This window comes from Montipora foliosa, chromosome 8 (assembly GCF_036669935.1).
Source record: "Montipora foliosa isolate CH-2021 chromosome 8, ASM3666993v2, whole genome shotgun sequence".
Classification (NCBI taxonomy): Eukaryota; Metazoa; Cnidaria; class Anthozoa; order Scleractinia; family Acroporidae; genus Montipora; species Montipora foliosa.
In genome coordinates this window covers 24,377,777-24,396,944 of record NC_090876.1, presented here as the reverse complement: position 1 = coordinate 24,396,944, position 19,168 = coordinate 24,377,777, and the positions used below count along the sequence as shown (strand labels likewise).

The 19,168-nt window shown below is 39.9% G+C and overlaps 1 protein-coding gene across 1 annotated transcript; it reads right to left on the bottom strand.

Annotated features, from left to right (window-relative positions):
- Nucleotides 1-2,430: 2,430 nt before the first annotated feature.
- Nucleotides 2,431-18,519, bottom strand: LOC137968410 (uncharacterized). Its single transcript, XM_068814992.1, has 5 exons — nt 15,591-18,519; nt 12,868-14,487; nt 5,436-7,009; nt 4,044-4,198; nt 2,431-2,648 (listed from the first exon to the last, which is right to left on the bottom strand). The coding sequence occupies exons 1-5, from the start codon at nt 15,635-15,637 to the stop codon at nt 2,547-2,549; spliced, it is 3,498 nt and encodes a 1,165-aa protein (XP_068671093.1). The 5' UTR covers nt 15,638-18,519; the 3' UTR covers nt 2,431-2,546.
- Nucleotides 18,520-19,168: the final 649 nt, after the last annotated feature.

Here is a 19,168-nt window from a genome sequence, read left to right as displayed (position 1 = left end):
TCAACCCACAGTCACAAGTGTTACAACAAACACAAAATCCACAGTCACACATGTCACAACAAAGACTCAACCCACAGTTACTTCTGGCACTGACGACAAGTATGAACTAGAGAGAAAACGTGACCAGTACGAATATGGCCTAATTGCTTCCCCAAATGGATGGTGGGACTGTAATTATACATGATGCCCATATCAAACTGAAGAGAATCAGTAAAGGCATACAAGGATTTCAGAGGCATACTCTTCGCCCAGACCGACAATTTGACACAATGACTGGACCATTTATTCAAATAGTTCACATCAGTAATTATCACTGGGTATGTTTTAGTGGCATTAATAGTTCTTATGGTTATGTTGATGTCTATGATAGCTTATCGTCACCAGTGACACAAGAGCTACTGGAACTGGCGTTCGATTTGACTGGACCATCCTTTTAGGGAATTCGTTGTATTACAGTGCAACAACCGACAAATGGTTCTGACCGTGGTGTCTTTTCGATAGCTTTTGCAACAAGTTTAGTTTATGGCCGGAGTCCAGCAAATGTAACTTATAATATGAGTCATATGCGTCCACACGTACTGTCTAAAAGGAGGATTTATGGCCCCTTTCCCTACCAGTTGAACACCTTTTACAGAGCAGATTTCATAAGATTTGATTAGTACTCAAATTACTCTATGGCTTGGACTATTCAGTAAAACTCTTTCACGCAGAACAAAATCTGCTCTATCAATCTTCCCTACAGAATCGGCAAAAGTAAATTTTACTAATCATGACATACTAATGATGAGAAATGAATAATATATAGATTTAGCCAAGCCTAAAAGCGGAGCTCCCTAGTTATTTGTTCTTACTGCCTGTTGTAGGGTTACTGAAAATGAAAGGTTTCGAATTGTCCGCATTTTGATGTTTCCGGTTGCTGCTTTAATAATTTAATCATTTTCTTTGCTTTCTTCTATAGAAAAATTCATTGCCTAACTAGTGAGTTACACGGTACATTTCACGCTAAAAACCGATATCGCATGAATCATTAACCATGCAATGAATTTGTCTTGAATTTTTCTTGAACCGCATGAGTTTTGAAAGAAAACAAGCACACCCTCAGCGAGCGAATGGAAAAGGAAAGAAGCAATTTCAGAGCCAACTGTTAATAGCCAGCAAATAGGAATCACGCAAAAATTAGAAGCCATAAAAAAGATTTTTGTCAGTTCAAGGTCAAAAAAGAGTTTCATTGATGAACTTTAATCCACTTTATCTCTGAAAACTAGATCATTCACATTTTGATGTATTTCACTGAAACACGCCAGCCGTTGGCTTGGAAGAAGAATCGGCAAAATACGGCAATGCAATCCAGAAAGGACGAACTTCAAACAAGATCCACTCCAACACTTAAATAACTCTTAGATGCTTTACACAAATTTTTGAAAACACAAGCTGCTGATATTACCCCCTAATTTTACGGAAACTCATTGCGATAACGTGTTTATAACGTAAGGGAAAACTTTTCTCGTCACTGTCGAGGCATATCGAAAACCAGTTGGACAAATGGTTTAAAAATCACTTGTTCGCTCGCATTTTAGAGCAAAACAAACAAATCAACTTTTTCTTTATGTCCAAAAGAGTACAGATAATTGTTATTTAATTCCAGTTGACAATAAAAAATCGAGTTTCATTCCTGAACAAAGGAAAAACCTATTAAACAACTTTTTTGAAAATAATAACCGATTTAGTGCCTCAGGAAAGAAATTGTGGAGTAACGGTTTTAACTAAGTATGAGCTATTACTGGTATTCTGTTTTGTCCTTGTCGTTCTCCGTCGCTCTCCTTTCGTTTCTGTTCTAGTCAAAGGTCCTCCAGGCATCATGTAACCTTATCAGAGCTTCAAAAGATATGCCAAAAATTGCAATACAGAGAAAACAGCAGCTCTAAGCAAATTAAAAATAAACACTCAGCCCTAGTTTATATCCCTCCGATGCTTGACTTGAATCACTGCGTAGCCGCCAGTGTGGACCACAGCTATCATGATATGTCAAACTGGATTGAAACCAGCGAAAAATAGAGAAAGAAAACATTTCCCATACCGTTTTTCACCTGAGCACGAAAAGCGTTGACCGTGTAAGAACTATAGTTGACGTAGTATGGCCGTGTAGCCGCGTCGAGTCACAGAAAGCGCGAAAAATGAAGCCTCGTTTATGTTTAGGTGAGTGAACCTAGACTGAGCCTGCAATCCAATAGAAAACTAGTATCTGGTCAGCGGTCAACTTAAAAAAAGAAACAGCTGACCTCGGTGAGCTCTAAGTTTGAGTCCGTGATATGGTCATGTGATACTGGTCAGCGGATACCTTATATTAACCAATTGACATCTCAAACGCCCTAGGACACCCCCAGTTGACGAAAAAAATCTGTTGGCGTTAGAGTAAACTTTAAGTCTCACTTTAAAGGGTCAATGGGTTAATTTATTCAATAATCTTTGTTGTGCCAAACTCATTTAGTAGAACAGGTTTTAATTACACAGCGCATAAAATGACTGATCTTTAAACACACTGCTACTTAATCCAAAGGTACAATGGCATTGGACAGGTTTGTTAAAGCAGCACATACTGTAATTATTCTGTCAGGCATGGAAACCTCCTGGGGACCATTGGGGTCACACTGCAGGAAATCAATAGGTAAAATTCCAGAAAGAATGTGTACTTTCTCCTTAGAAGACCAATAACCCTTTACCACTGGTATCCGGACATTTGCAATTTCATGGGTTCCCTCAACATCTACTGGGTCCAGCTGGTCTTTTCTCTTAGTGAATGCTGGAATAGCAAATGAGCTCTAACGAACAATAAGCTTTCCTGAATAGTAAAGCCCCGGTCTGCCATCTCTAAATCTGCAGGTACTAGCTTTTGCCAAAGTTGTCTGTTAAGTATTTATCTGAATTCCTCCTACCACTCTTTACCTAATTGTTTGTACAAACCCTCTCTCATGAATGTGGCGTGTATTAATAAAGTTGTACTTTACGTAACACTCTTTCTTCCGCCCTTTAAATGTATCTTTAATATATGGTCTCTTCAAACTAGAAGTAATGTCGTGTTAAAGGACTCTCCGACCTATTGGTTGTGATAAAGTACTAAGGTAATAATTAAAAGAATTTGTCGCCCTTTGTTGTCTTGTCAATGTGATTACGTTTAATAGAGATGGCGCCTTGTTGGTTATATATTGCCATGCTTGGTGACGAAGCTCTGAAACGGTGTTCAGCCAACGTGCAAATATTGTGTTTCATACACATTTTACTCGATTCTGCTTTGCATGAGTCTTCGTCGGTCTCGCATTCATAGGGAATTCGGTAAATCATCTCATCTCAGCCCACCGAGAGAACCGCGGCTAACCAAAACAGCGGTTATCAAGCGATACACCAATCATAGTTGCAGTTATTCAACGAAACACACTGGCGCAACCTGCCTCAAAAGGTGAAACGATAACAGCCGACTTTATCGCCTTGTGGAGACCTTGCTAAAAACACCGGCCATGTCCACTTTGGAACGAGGTTTACTGATTCTGATTATCACTGGTACAGCAGCAACGTCAAAGAAATGATACATACGAGACGGTCTGACCATTAAGCCATGGTGGAAGAGAATTTCCTTAACCGTGGATGGCCTGGATCAAGAAACGCACCAGACCACGAAGGGAATATTTCTCTATCACCGAAACAAAGAAGCTCGAGATGCACCAATCACAGCTTCTAAGATTCAACCAACCACAACCTTATGAAGACTAACAGTACGCAATCAAAACTTCATCATCTACACCACAAGTATCGCCCTCGTGACACAAATGAAACATTTTCCAATAGTATGAGACTAGGGGTTCTTTCTTATTACGAAGAACGACAAAGCATTCGTATCATTTCCAAAGGAGGCATGATTTTCAAATGGAGAGTGAGATGGCAAACCCTGAGGGTTCTTGCAAATTACCCCTAATAAGGCGAATTTTGACTGTTTTGACATTGTTTACGTCTCTTTGACAGGTCCATTATTAATTATCAGTGTCATTTACTAGGTTGTTGATCAGAATATAAGCGGCCATAAGCACAAGGCATAGTGCTCCAAATATAGCAAAGGTGGTTTGAGCTCCAAAGTTGCTTATTAAGAATCCACCAATGAGTTCTCCTGATCCGTGTCCTAATCCCCAATGGACACCATGTAAGATACCTAAAACCATGAAGAAAATAAAGGGAATCAACTCTAAGGGACATCTGCATTCTGGTCTACGACCAGAAAGCCTATTGTTGTCCAGACATTTTTTCCTTTACAAAGACAATATATTGTATTGTCCTTAAAATGCAATACAATGTACCATCCAGTGTTCTGACAGTACAATGTATTGTCCTGACAATACAATCGATGTATGCCTTTTAAAAACAAAAAATGAGAAATGAGGCTGAATAACATCTAGTTATATCAAAACTCTCATTTCAAAGGATTATATAATTCCGAATTCGAAGCCAGGTGTGGTCTTTATCGGTAAGTCTTTACCATCAAAATGAGCTCTGTGTCGTCACCTGATTTCTGTATATTCAGTCACGGGACAACAATGGTACAAAGTGGTCAGTATTCCATAGCCCCCACCTCTCTTTAAATCATTAGAACCTTTGCTTCCTCCCCTATTCAATTTTTGTCGAACACGACCTCCATTTTCATGCACATGCCATATGAAACACCAGATCGACTGGAAGGGTGTGAAAATCCTTGGCCTGGGAACCGAGGACATCAATAGAAAAATGAAGGAGGCCATCTGAAAGAGAAATGTAGGATACGAACCATCCGCCGAATAGATATGAACACGTGGCAACAGAGATAATTTTGATGATGGAGATTATGTGATACAGTCTAAACCTTCGATTTCGAAGCTTTGTTAATAGACCTCAAGATAAGGTTAACGTCCAAAGTCAAGAGTGAAGTTTCATAGTCCGAATCACATCTTCTGCTGAATGGTGTGAGCTACTCCAGTGAAGAGAAACTGGAATAGATTACCTCTGGTAAAGTCTTTAATCAGGTTCTTCTAAAAAAGTCATCCGCTCTCTTTACCGAAAACTTTGCAGCCAATATTCTACCTCACCGTAAAGTAAAGCTCTTTTATGAAGGCTTTATTACATTGCCGCACGTGATAAAAACTGTCAAGATCAATCAGATTGGCTCACACCGAGACTTTGACCGGAAAGGCATCATACGTGACAACTCTCACTTGTGTACAGCTGTAACTAATTAAGATTCTATTCTCAACTCTTATTGACTTATTATAAACACACTGTATTGGTCAACCTCTATTCAAAGCAACGTCTCTTGTTTCACTGGCACAGACTGAAATCTGATGCCGTTGAAACTAACTGAGTGACTGACATTGTGCTGGCATAACATAAAGCAACAACCTCTCGTAATTAAGCCTCACCTTGCAATGTTACAGATGCCCCCTCTATCGAGTGCGTCCCTACATATGACATCATGGCTGCCCACACGGCTGCAGTAGTAATTCCGGAAAGCAACTCAACCGGAAGAACAGTCCAAGGATTGGAAACAAAAGCATAGTAGAACAACCTCATGGAATAGCAAGTCAACCCAAGATACAGCACTCGTACTGCTCCAACAGAGGCAATAATCTTAGTAGATAGGAAATATAAAGTAACCTCGGCAACACAATTTACTGCGGTCATGATACTGAAAAGTATCTGCGTACCACCCAAGTCCTTCAGGTGCCAGAAAAGAAATACTCGGATGAAGCCCATTGTGATCCCTACGTAAAAAGCAGTCAAAATAAACATTGCGTGTTTCGGTCGAGTAAGGAGTTTAAGTCCTGCTAGGATTGCTGTACCATTGGTTTTGGCCTCGTTTTTATTTTGAGAGAGCTCATCGTCCTTTTGTGTCGCTGCCTTGAAATTGTTGTCAAAGTCAAAGCGCGTACCTATCACAAGGGCAATGATGTTGTAAACAGCGTACATTGCAAAGCAGGGATAATAGTTGATGTCTTTGTGCCGGGCACTCCCAGGATGACAAAGATGGGTTTGACTAACAGCAGCACCTATGAGAAAGGCCATAGAACCGTAGCCAACGGATCCCCACAGCCGTTGCTTGCCATACTTATGTGTCTCCTCGTTTCGTCTTAAAAGGTTAACGGTTGCTGTGTCTGCAAGAGTAAGACTAGGACAAGACAGTATTGTCGAGACAATCGTAGCTAGAAGTAAATAAAGAAAAATTAAACTATTTTTCTTCTTAATCGGCTTTCTTTTCTCATCCTGAAAAGCGATGATGTCTGATTGTGACCATGGGGTTTCTTCAAGAGATTTATCTTCCATTTCTGAGAGTCCATCCACAGAGGTTGTATTTTCTGGACCAAAGGAAGCCATGTCAGCAAGTGTAGTTCGCATGTTTAACTTAGCAAAGTGTGATCCTTCCTTAGCCAAAGACATATGGTTTATTAACTTGGAAGTGTAGGAAGTTCTCTTCCTGCGCTCGAAACTCTGTCCATCTTTCTCCAAGTTCAGTTGGAAATCTTGGGAAGAAATTGCTTCAGGACTGGTTTGTTTCATTTGTAAATGATGCTTGCCTTTGTTTAGGATGTCCCTTTTATGAATATCTGTCAGTTTCGTGTTGCAAATATCGATGGGAACAAGTGCATACGCGACCATGCCTAGAACTATGGCCACCATGGAAATTACAAACAAGAGCTTTCCTTTCTTGAATCGATCGGCGACACAGCCCCAAAACGGAATAAAGAAGAACGCGATATAGGGCTTTATTCCGGTTATAACCCCGATTTCATTAGCTGGCAACTCGAGCTGTTTGAAAAAGAGAGCCAAATACGGTAACAATGAACCCTGAGCAGCAAAGAAGAAAACGTAAAATCCTTTAGATACCAAATAAGTTTTGTTGATAGCACAACATGCTTCTTTCTCATTCTTCCTTTCCTCTTTCTTTTCCGCGTCGTCGTTTGCAATGCTTTCCGTTGTTTCTTTGGAAGACATAATTCTGATTTAAGTCAACTTATTAGACTCACTACAGTAATATTCACGGCTGATGTGATTGCCGTGTGCAAGAACTGTGAGCTGTTTATTTGTAGTAGAATATAGATAGGGTTGAGTTGTTAAAGCCGCGTGTGAGGTGTGACTTCAATGGGATATCATATAAAAGGCTGGTGTTTTGCTGGTTTAGCGCAGGTGCTCTTAGAAGCCGCTCATCCAAATCGGTTCTTTGTTATTTCTTTGGTCTTTTTCTGATTTAATGAATTTAATGTCTAGTCCAAGACTCCGTTCATTTTTGCCGTTCAATGGATACTACAAATTAACTTTAATTCGTTATTGAGTGGGCTTTTTAACAAGCGCAATGAATAACAGAATCGAAAAACAGCCTGTAAAAACACTGTCGTGAAAAGAAATTACGAAAAAGCAAGAACAAAAAGCGACAAGGAGAGATTTTTGGCGAAATCGACCCCGAAGTCTAACACAAGACGCATGTGACTAACAATCCTCGGAAGCGTGCTATTTTTCTTAACAGTTACCATGAATAGAGCCAACATATCCATAACTGCATCAATTAAATTAGACAATTTGAACAACTGGGAAGAATTAAGAATGGAAAAAGAAAATCAGTCGGCTCCATCCTGGACAATCTGACTACTCAGATTGTCTAAGTTAGTATCCAGGTTTATTATAAACTTTCGTTTATTCTTACGTAATTACCAAAATGACTGATTTAGCCTAAACTTTGTCGATTTGTGTTCCAACCATTGGTTTTTCTGGTACTCCTGGGTCCTCTATTAAGGAAGTCAATTAGCAGACTACAATTTAAAAAAATGAGTGGTTCTAGAAAGATCACCTGCACTTGACAGACACTCGACAGACCTGTTGATGGGCAGGCAAGGGATGCATATGATTACTATTGTTTATTTGCCGATATTTTGAAATTTTCCTTTGTACACTAGAACAAAAACGATAATAAAGATTAGCAGCTTACTTTACTGGACAAATTCGCCTCAGGAATCAGTTGCGCGAAAAATGAACTGCGTGCCTTTCTGATAGCTCAGCACCCAGAGAAGTAACTTCAGAAAAACTAAGTGGAGATATCCGGTGATAGTTATTTATCCTGTGGATAGCGTTTTCTTTAATATATACTAAAACAGTGGATAGCGTTGAACTCGCGCTCGGATTGGCTACTCAAACTCCAAATATCCTTTGCTATTTACCTCTGAGCAACTCCTGCGGGATTTGCGTCTGAAAATGTTGTAATCGTTGCAGGAATAAATGAGCTAAAATCACCTTTTTGTGATCTATGATCTCATTGTTTTGGTAGCGGAGCTCAGGCGCGAAGCGGAGCACCATGTGTAAGATTTTTTTGGTAAATCTATCCATCCCAGAAATTTTGGTTATGACGTCACGTACGTCCGTCTGTCCGCCCGCACAGACTGTGGGGGTGGAGGTGGGGAGGTAGGAGTGCCCCTAGGGAAGGGGATATTTGGGTAATTTTCCTTGGTGGAAATTCTCGTGGCAGCGTTCCATCTGGCAACCCGCGTTTTTCTTGCGGGAAATCATATTAGTGACGAGCAACGGGATAAAGAGCAGGAAAGGCCACGAGATAAGAGGCGACGAAATTTGGGACATTTAAGCGAAGAAAGCCTCGAGAGAAGCCGAGGAAAAGAAGAAGACAAAATCGTTCCCTATCTAGATACGGTATTGTGGCTATCTTTTAACCGAAAATTCCATAATCATGTAATGAATATATTTCGAGCGAATAATACAGGCGAAATTTTACATATTCAAAGTTCGTTTTTTCTTTTTTTATTTCATAAAGTTAAGCTTCTGAATTGAAGGGGACAATGCTTCCTTCGTACCTGGTCTAAACCCTAACCCTAGCCCTACTTGTCATTACAATTATTTCGCACTAACATTTGGAATCACAAAACATTGCTAAGCCCGATGACCAGTGCGATACGTTGTCACTTTGCCGTTGTCAAGCAACTTGTATATGATCATTTTCAGTGTAAATCATAATTAAATTCGCAGTCAAATTACTCATTTGAAAAATTTTCACTTCGCTAATCTGATCGTAAAATGTCCTAGTTTGCTTGAGTGTGTAAACCCGAAACAATTCTTTACATTGCAAATGTGTAAGACAAAATTACCTCGTCGTGGAACGTTTAGATAGCCAAACCATATCAAAAATAATATCAAGAAACTGATTCATCAAAGTGTGAAGGAATGGACGATCAAGTTGGTAGCTGGTAAACAATGAGCTTGTTGACTCGTTAGTCCACTCTTATTTGCGATCACTATAATCCCAATGCAATTCGTTTTGTGTCGACAGAAACCTTGGAATGACATTGGCAAGGCCAGAAGTTAACCACCTTTTCCTCATGAACGACCTGAATGTGTACGGTAATAGTGCACTGATATCACCTTTGTGTGAGACTGAAGGATAAAAGTCTTTAGGGGTGTTAGAAGAGGAAAGAATCGTACATGAGCAAATGAAAAACAAAATTAAAATATAAATTATTTCGGGTCGGGGGGGGGGGGGGGGGGGGGGGGGATGTCCAGGGGAGAAACTCCGTTCATGAGCTAAATACATGAGAAGTGTCTTTGGTGCAGGGACTGTAAAATGGAAAAATGAGGAGATGAAGAAAGTGAATCGGAAAAGGAGAAAAGTAATGGGTATGTGTGGTGTCTTGCACGTCGATGGAATTAACCTGCCGAAAAAAGTAGATAGACGTGGAATGGTGCGTGTCGAAATTTAATTTGCATTGTGCTGGAAGAACGTCTCATCGAAAATGCGAGGATTGGTTGACAAATACAGTGACGGCACAGGAAAGTGAGATCGTACAATGGCATCGAAGCAGCTGATAAGAAATATGGTCTTAAGCAATATACGAATGAAGAAAACCAAGAAAACAAAAAAATTCCAACAAAATAGCTTATTTGTACCACACGTAAATAAAGATACACATGTACATAAAATAAGTAATAGACTTAAGAAAGGTATAATGCCCTCTAGAAAATAACTAAGAAGCAGTTTACAATCTTCGACATTTCAAATGGAAATTGAAGACCACCCCTCCCCCAACTTGGGCGCGGATTCATCATTGATTTTGGGGGGAGGGGGGATCCAATTTTGTCCAAGATTGTAGCAAAATGGCAAAAATAAAGAATTTTATGTCTAAAGAAAAAAAGAAGAAAACCATAGAAGCAAATGAAGAAAAACAAGAAGCTAAAATATTGTGGATTTTAAAGTGGTACTATGATCAAAAAATCATTTCCTTTTTTCCTTCAGATTTTGAAAGCGTGTTCGCTTAACACCTAACTGGCAAAATTTTGAGCTTTGAGTTTTATCCAAAGGCTGTTTATTTTGAGTGTAAGTTTTGGATTTCATGGTCATTACTCACGTTCAAAACTGGCCGATTGGACCTCAGAGGGTTGGATCTAGAGAAAATGACGTCATTTACTCACTAGCTTAAAATTTCAGCGTGTAAACGCAATTTATTTTATATGCAAAACACGCCCGAAACTCCCGTGCTGCATATTAATTAGGCCGCGTACACACGCATTGCATTCTTAAACTAGTGAGTGTTTGTCGTCATTTTCTCCTCGACCCATCTCTCTCAAGATTTTAAAGTTAGTAATGGCGGACCAATAAATAAGAAAATTCCAGCTAGAATAAACAGGTGTCTTTTTAAAATCAGAACTTAAAACTTGGGTGAGTTAGTGTTTAGTTAACATAGTTTTGAAATCCAAAGGAAAAACAATTTTTTTTTTTGGTCGTAGTACCACTTTAACTTTCAAACAGTAAGGGTAATAAATGCAGGAAGACCAGCGTTAATAAAGAAAAGAGAGAAAGCTTGCTTCTTGATAAACATAGTTTACCCTGGGATGGGTAGGTCAGAAGTAGAAAGATTGAGACGGCAATTAAGCGACAAGCTCTTGTTTTAAAACTAGGAAATTGTAGAGAAATTGCACACATTGTTATGGAAGCTCTAAGTGTGATGGCGAACAGGTTTAGTCGTTGGGGTTTTAAGGGATTTTTAAGTCTGGTCACCAGGGCCTTAATTGCGACCGCAACCCAAACGAAGGACATATTGAGACAAGGCCAATATGGGTAACCTCGTCAATTACACATACGTAGGGTACACGCTTACGGAAAGAGTTAAGCTGCTTTTTATTCGCTAATTAAAATCACGTCTCTCAATACCCAACGGAAAAAGATATCAATGACTGTCACTTAAGATTTGCGGGAGCAGATGTGCAAGGAAACCGCAGCACTTGACATTTTGTACAAATTTCTTGAATGGAGCATCGCAACGGTCAAGTAATGTCCCCAGCCCACAGCTAAAGCATGCAGTTTCATACGGATGGTCTAGAACATTTCTAACTGCGACAGGGCGAACTTCTGTGCACTTTCCACAATGTAACTAAGATAAGCCGGGAGGATGAACCATACTAGGGAGGTGTAATGGCAAGGCGTATTTGTACAAGTCAGGTGTACTACACTGTAATACAGCGAGATAAGACCTAATTGTTACACCCTTGAGTAACCTAACTGTTACTCCCTTGAGTAAAACACCCGTGCGAAGCCTGCAACGCCGCCTGGCTGTGCGAGTTCGCTGGAAAATGTAGTCAACGCGGGAGACCCAGGGGAGATTATCCGATAAAATGTACACCCAATATTTTGTAGGAATATATCCCATTGACTAAAGAGCCAGACAGCATCAGTGGTGGCGGCTTATAGCGGGGGAAATGCTATACGTTTAGACGCATGCTATTCTCAATTGCACGATAGAAAATGCACCTTGCACTTTCAAAGAAGGATTGCTTTAACAACAGAAGGATCTTCCATATACATAACCTTAGCGTTCAGCTTATTTAAAAGAATCAGTTTCGCCAACCATATCGCCATGAAATAGTCAATCTTTTCCACCATAAAGGGGATTTTGTAATAAGATCATTTTTAGACAAACTCAGTCATTAAAATAAAGTGTCTAAAAGTGTTAGGATAAAATGAAAACTTGTTCCTAAACGCTAAAACCTAACCCAAAGCAAAGAAAGTCTTCACCAAACCAAATTCTATACCAATTCTGAGTTGACTGTATAAGCAAGTAATCTCCATTAAAAGAGCATCAATGAAAGCAAGGGAAGGTTAAGTCCTCTTAGGCGTTGCAAGACCAATGCGTTCATTAATCCGTTGACTCCCGGAGGTTCCCCATTGACGAGTAAAAGCGTCTGGCGTTAGACAGAGTAAAATACTGAGTCTGGCCGGTTTAGGACAGTTTGGGTGTTAAAGAGCTAATGGGGACATGGTTTTTCAGTGAGTGATTAATTAATTAACTCATTGACTCCCGGGGGTTCCCCATTTACTAGTAAAATCGTCTGGCATTAGACAGAGCAAAATACTTACGTAAGTCTGGCCCGTTTATGCCGGTTTGGGTGTTGAAGGGTCAATTCCTAAACTTTTAAAGGGTAATAAAAAAAAATCGCTTTTAAATTAACTGTAATAATCGTCTAGATAAAACAATCGTGTCAAGGACATCAAAATAAAGACACCCTTGTAACTACAAGGTTATCATCATTTGAAAATAATAAAAATGCTGTTCAGTGTCAGCGCGTTGCTGTGACTGTGCTCATTGTTGCTTAATGTTACCACTCCGGCAGTGGGTAGAGGTTTTATTGCATGAGCGTCTTAGCAATCTAATACAGGTAGCTCCCTGAAGATTCACAACGGAGACATTGATGCCTCCGTTGTATCGATATATAGCTAGTTTACAACACAATTGGGCGCTTAGAGTAAATTCGGCAGCCATTTTACAGAGGAGTGGCTTCATTTAAAACCCGCAAGCTACGTGCTACTTTTTCGTGTCATCATCACTGAAATCCGACACCTCGTTATAACCTTCACAGCCGTTTTTATCATCTCTGGGCCCGCAGAAGTAATTGATCAAAACGTACACGCCTAAAATAATGAGGCATAAAATACCAAAAATAATAAATGTAGTCGGGGCACCATAATGATGCACCATAATTCCTCCAATGACCTCTCCGGCTCCGTATCCAAGGCCCCAGTGCACCCCATGTAAAATGCACTGCATCGTGGTGGTAGCGCCTGGGCCTGAATTTATACTGACATACGATAGGCAAGCAGCCCACACCGCTGCTGTTGTAATACCAGGTAGAAGTTCCACTGCAAGAACCATCCATGGAATAGGAATGGCTGAGTAGTAAAATAGTCTAACAGCGTAACAGATTAAGCCTAGGTACAAGACTTTGGCATGGCCTATCGTTTTTATCAGCCTTGCTGAAAGGAAGTACATACTAACTTCAGCAAAGCAGTTTACTGCGGAAATTATACTGAAAAGAAGCTGGCTCCCGCCGAGATCTTTTAGGTGCCAGAACAGAAATGTCTTGATAAAAGCCATTAGAAAACCTAAGTACAAAGCGGTAAATAGAAACATGAGATATGTTGTGCTCTTCAAAGCCTGGAGCCCCACACTTAAGCTTGCACCTCGTGATTTCTTTGTTTTCTCTTCGAACTTAAAACGTGTCGCGGTTATCAATCCCATAAACATCAGACCCGCAAATGTGTAAAAACAAGGAATATAATCAACGATCTCATAATCTCTGTCTTTACCACATTTGTGCGTCGTCTTTAAAGATGCACCGACCACGAAAGCTCCAACACCCCAACCGATAGATCCGGTCAGCCTTTGCATCCCGTACTTATGAGTTTCAGAACCGAGAAGTTGCAGCGTTGCTGTGTCTACAAGAGCCAAAGTCGGAGCTGAGATTAAAGTACCGAAAAACGTAATTAGAAATAAAGCCATAAAACATTTTGTTGTGTCCAGCTCCACCCGAACAGTTGTCTCTTCATCCAGGTTGATAAAAAGTTCAAGAGACCATGGTTTGGGACCTTTATAAAAGTAATTAATGAGAGCGTCTGGTTGCAGCTCTGTCTTGACCATTTTATCTATTCCGGGCTCTGGAAATTCGTAGTCCGGACTGTCAATCACTGGCCTGTTTATGTCCATCAAGCTGGAATATTTTGGACCTGTCATATTACAGTACCGTTTGACCACTATCTTGTTCTCTTTAGGCCCTGGAACTAAGCTAAGAGTAAACGTTGCCGAGATGAGAGCAATGATAGAAATAATCATAACTAGCTTGCTCTTTTGGCATTTGTCCACTATGGCTCCCCATATTGGAATGACCAAAAAGTTTACAAACGGTTTCAAGCCCATGAGAATCCCCACTTCGCTCGGCGAAAGCATAAGCTGCTTGAAGTACAAAGCCAGGTATGGCAAGAGTGATCCCCAGGCGGAAAAGAAAAAGAAATAAAACGCTTTTGGAATCAGTAGTTTTCGATTCACCTTGGGACAACACTGTTTACCGTCATCCTCGTGTTCTTGATCAAGGATGGCTTTCTTGTCGTCGCCAGACATTTTTCTCCGTCGTTTGGCATCTGTTGTTAACTTCCTATAAGCCGAATTTCATAAATAGCATTATTTTTAGTGGGAAAATAAGATCGGTTTTGCGTGGGAAAAGGCGCAAAATTATAAATTCTTGTATGGGCACGTAACATTTCCAAAGTTGCGTTTCATGAGTCAATTCGTCCGTTTCTGGCCGCCAAGTGACAACATGTGAATTTTTTATCGTAATCACCCTAACAGGTGTTTGGTCTTTAGAAACTTTAGTGGTTCGATGAATCAGTGGAAACGAGACCCGCAGAACTATTGCGGCCCAAAAGCAGCATTTATAATATTTATGAATTCTCTTTTTGCTTCCAAAGGTTCTTTGCTGCCAAGAAAATATTGTCAAGACGGTTTGTTGTTTATCCGCGGAATATTATGACTCTTCGTTTAATCCTTGTCCTAAATTGTTCATTCATCCCCTTCGCAATTATGCTACAACCCCCGTACGCTCGAGCAAAATAACCCTATATTGTAAACTTGCTGCCATAATTCAAAAATTATCTAGACCTATTAAATGCACAAAATGTATAACCACTCAGTATTTTCTCCGACAAACACTCCAGGCTTTTCCTCAAAGACCTTGATACATCGGACATTTCGACTCCTTAGATAGAATAATGGATTATAGTAGTGCCATCAGAAAGAAGAAGTTGTTGTCAAATTATTGGCGCCGGTTTATCAGGAAAAGTCTAACGGCTTGCTGTGTTTGTGTATCTTATGATATTTGAAAGCAAGAACCTAGCGACTCGTATGGAACGGGACATTACCCACTGTGACAACCAGAATATTCAACAGGTGGTTAATTTCGAATAAAGGAAATCGATTCCTCGTTTTAACGATACAAAGATGAAGATATAGATAATATTGCAGGTGTTTAAGCTTTCAATTATTTCAAATAAAATGAGGAGTATCGCATTCGTTCCATACAACAGAGGCAAGAGGGAGACGCAATGGGAAGAATCTTGGGGTCTCTTCAGCCATGACTAAAAATTTCTCTATCCTTCTCTTGTACGACGGTGCATTTCATCGTCGCTCCAAGTTCAATTTTAATGATGCCTGCCGTCTTTACAAGCGACGGTTCGACATCTTAACTTATCAGCACATTACCTCGAAGGAATGTATTTGATTTGAAGTTCCTCAAGCGCAAGGGACATACAATGATCTTTTTTCGAGATCGAGTACGAAAGACCTCGAAGCTTTACAACAGTTTCGCCGACTGAATAGAGAGGCCTTTCACATAATTCGAGCCATGATTGCACCTTTGATAACCAAGCAGGACTCACACCGGCGAAGGAATCTTGCCCATCTTGTTTCTCAAGTCAAGTGACCAGGCCAAGCAAGTTCACCGCCGAAGACGCGCGCGCAAAGCACCATGTTTAAGAAAATTTGGTGACCCATCTGTTCGAGAAAATTAACTTTTGGGTATGGGCAAATAAATGGCAGATGCACTTCAATCAAGATACATGTGAGGTGATGCGTATCACACATAGAAAGAAAAAGACCAAACCTATTTACTAGATGGAGGGCAATTTAGGTCGGTAGAGAATACTAAGGACTTCGGGGTAACCGCCTTTTCTGACCAGTCCTGGGGCCGGCAAGCAAGTGTTTGCAAGGGTAAAAGTGAGCCAAATATGGTATTGGGTTCCATAAAGCGGCCCATCGGAAGAAACAACTAAGTTGTGTTTTCGCAGCTCTGAAAGTCACTAGTCAGACCCATACTTGAGTATGCGGCTCCTGTTAAGGATATTGTGGCGTTAGAAAGGCAGAAACGGGGCGAAATGAGTTACGAACACCGTTGCAGTTTCTTTGAAAGCAAAACACTAGAAAAGCGTAGAGAATTTCTATCTCTGATTCAATGTATTGATAATCTCTTTTTCCCAAATTTCTTTGAGTTTGCCAAAAGTAATCGTACAAGAGCTAATCACGACTACAAACTTTATTGCAGAAGCGCGGGCTGTAATTGTTACAATATTCTTTCTTTATTCGCATTGTAAGGAAATGGAACGATTGGCCAAGATGTATTGTATATACCGAATCATTATCTGATTTTAGGAGTTGACTTCAAATTTATTTGAATATTTATTTAATCGAATTTATCTAGTTATCGAAATTTTTGTCAGTTTTTAGCTAGGAAAATTGTTTTTATACAAGGTTAACCTCACGATTTCCCTTATTTTCGCTGTAAGTGCTATTAATTTTTCAGAACAAAATGACTAACCACCAAATGTTAAGCTAGCAATGTTTATTGTGTCTGGAGGGGTTGTTGAACTCTGCTTGTTCATGCGTGGTCACTGTAAAATTCAAACTGCAGACCAGGGGTAAAATGCCCAAAAAAAAGCCCAAACCCTTAAAACGTGCTAATACTTAATAATTCCCTAGTCCTAGGAATCAACTCTGCACCATAAGAGAAAAGAGTGAGATTTAAAGGAAAGCAATAATAATAATAGTAATCTTCTCGCAAGATATTAAGAAGATGTCTTTTGGGCTAGACAAGTGTGCTGTCCTGGAAAGGGAAGACAAGTTGGCAGTAGCGGAAGAGAACTACCCGACAACCAGCATATCGGGGAAATAGCCGGAGGAAGGCTACAAATACCTTGGCATCTTACAGTTGAACCAGACTCTCAACACCAAAATGAAAGGCAAGAGAACATCCGAGTATATCAGTAGAGTCAAGACGTTGTGTAGATCAAAACTCAATGGAGGAAATTTGATCCATGGCATCAGTACCTGGGCTGTAGGCTACAGCGTGGGTATTCTGGACTGGACAATGGAGGAGGTAGCCAACATGGATAGAAGTACTAGGAAGATCCTGGCAATGAATGGTTGTATGCACACCAGGAATAATGTTGCGAGGCTGTACCTGCCGAGAAAGGAAGGGGGAAGAGGACTGATCGGCATCGAGGAGTGTGTAAGAAGGGAGAGCAAATCCCTTCATGGCTACCTAAGAGAGAGCACAGAGTGGATGCTTCAAGCTGCCAGAAAGTTATTGTTGAAGAAGAGAGTCTGCAGGACTATGAGAGGAGGAGGAAAGACGAGAAAGTTAAAAACTGGAAGGAGAAAGCCCTGCGTGGTACATTTGTCCAACAAATATCAGATGAAGCTGGAGAGGAGTCTTGGAGATGGCTCATGAATGGATTCTTAAAAAAGGACAGAAGTTTTGATTCTTGCTGCTCAGGAACAAGCTTTAAGAACAAACTCGATCAAGTACAGCATAGATAAGACCTCAGAGACACCAATGTGTAGATTGTGTGGAGATGCGACTGAAACATTACGACACATCGTCAGTGGATGCAAGAAGCTTGCCTAGAGAGAGTATAGGAAGCGCCACGACAAGGGTACACTGGGAGATGTGCAGGAAGTATGCCATCCGCAGAAAATGGAGAAGTGAGGATTACCTGGGACATGACTATCTACACAGACAAAGAGCTGAAACATAATTGGCCAGATGTTACTCGAGTGAATAAAGATACGCAGAAATTGACAATTATTGACATAGCTGTGCCAGCGGACCAGAACATCAACAAAACTGAATAGAAGGTTGAAAAGTACCAGGAACTAGCATTTGAAATAAAAAGGATTCATGGAGCCTCGAAAGTCACAATAATACCTATCGTGATTGGTGCTCTTGGAAGCATATCAAAAGGTGCAAAGACCTGGTTTGGCAAGCTAGATAGATGTACTTGACTTCCGTAAAAGGGTACAATTATCGGCCATCCTTGGAACTGCTCACCTGTTACGGAACGTGTTGTGTCTCTAAGCTACGGGGAGTGGCTGAGACACAATAAATATTACCCAGTGGAACAACTGCGGAGAATCGAATCGAATCGAATCGAATAATAATAATAATAATAATAATAATATCGTATGGAATTTATAAGACGTCTGTAGTGACTTAGGCTATAAAAATTTGTAAGGAAACATTTCTTAATATCTTTTTAAACACGAAGCGGAATTCAAAGCTGAACAAATGAAAACCAAGACATTTCGGCGCTATTCTTACCTCATTATCAAGTCAAATATGTCAGTGGAGCAAGATTTAGTCTGGCTAGGTTTTCAAAATTGGGCTTTTGATAACAACAACAACAACTATATTACCCTAACAGTACAAATTTACAATGAAGAAAATTAAATTACAAAAAGAGTAATGGCTTCCTTAATAACTGTAAAAGCTCATGAAAGTGGGAAGCCAAAGTAAAAAAGAGTAATTTGAAAGACAGGTCGGACACACAAGTACAACTCTCTGACTGCTGACCGCTGATGCTTTGATACTTTAATGCTTTCCCAGAACTTTGGTTTGTCTGTGTTTAAAAAGATTATGATCACCATGAGATTCAATGAAATGCCTACCGTTGATTGCTTCTTCTTCTTCCTCTTCTTCTTCTTCTTCTTCTTCTTCTTCTCCTCCTCCTCTTTCTTCTTCTCCTCCTCTTATATCATTATCATCATCATTATTATCGTTATCATTGTCATTATCATTATCATTATCATTAAGTAGCAGTAGTAGTAGTTTGTTTCGTTGGAAGTGCGAATTGGTTATAATTATTATTATTATCATCATCATCATCATCATCATCATTACTATTATTATTATTATTATTATTATTATTATTATTATTATTATTATTATTATTATTATTATTATTATTATTTAATACCCAAGGAGCAGCTGTCGGCTTGAAGATTAT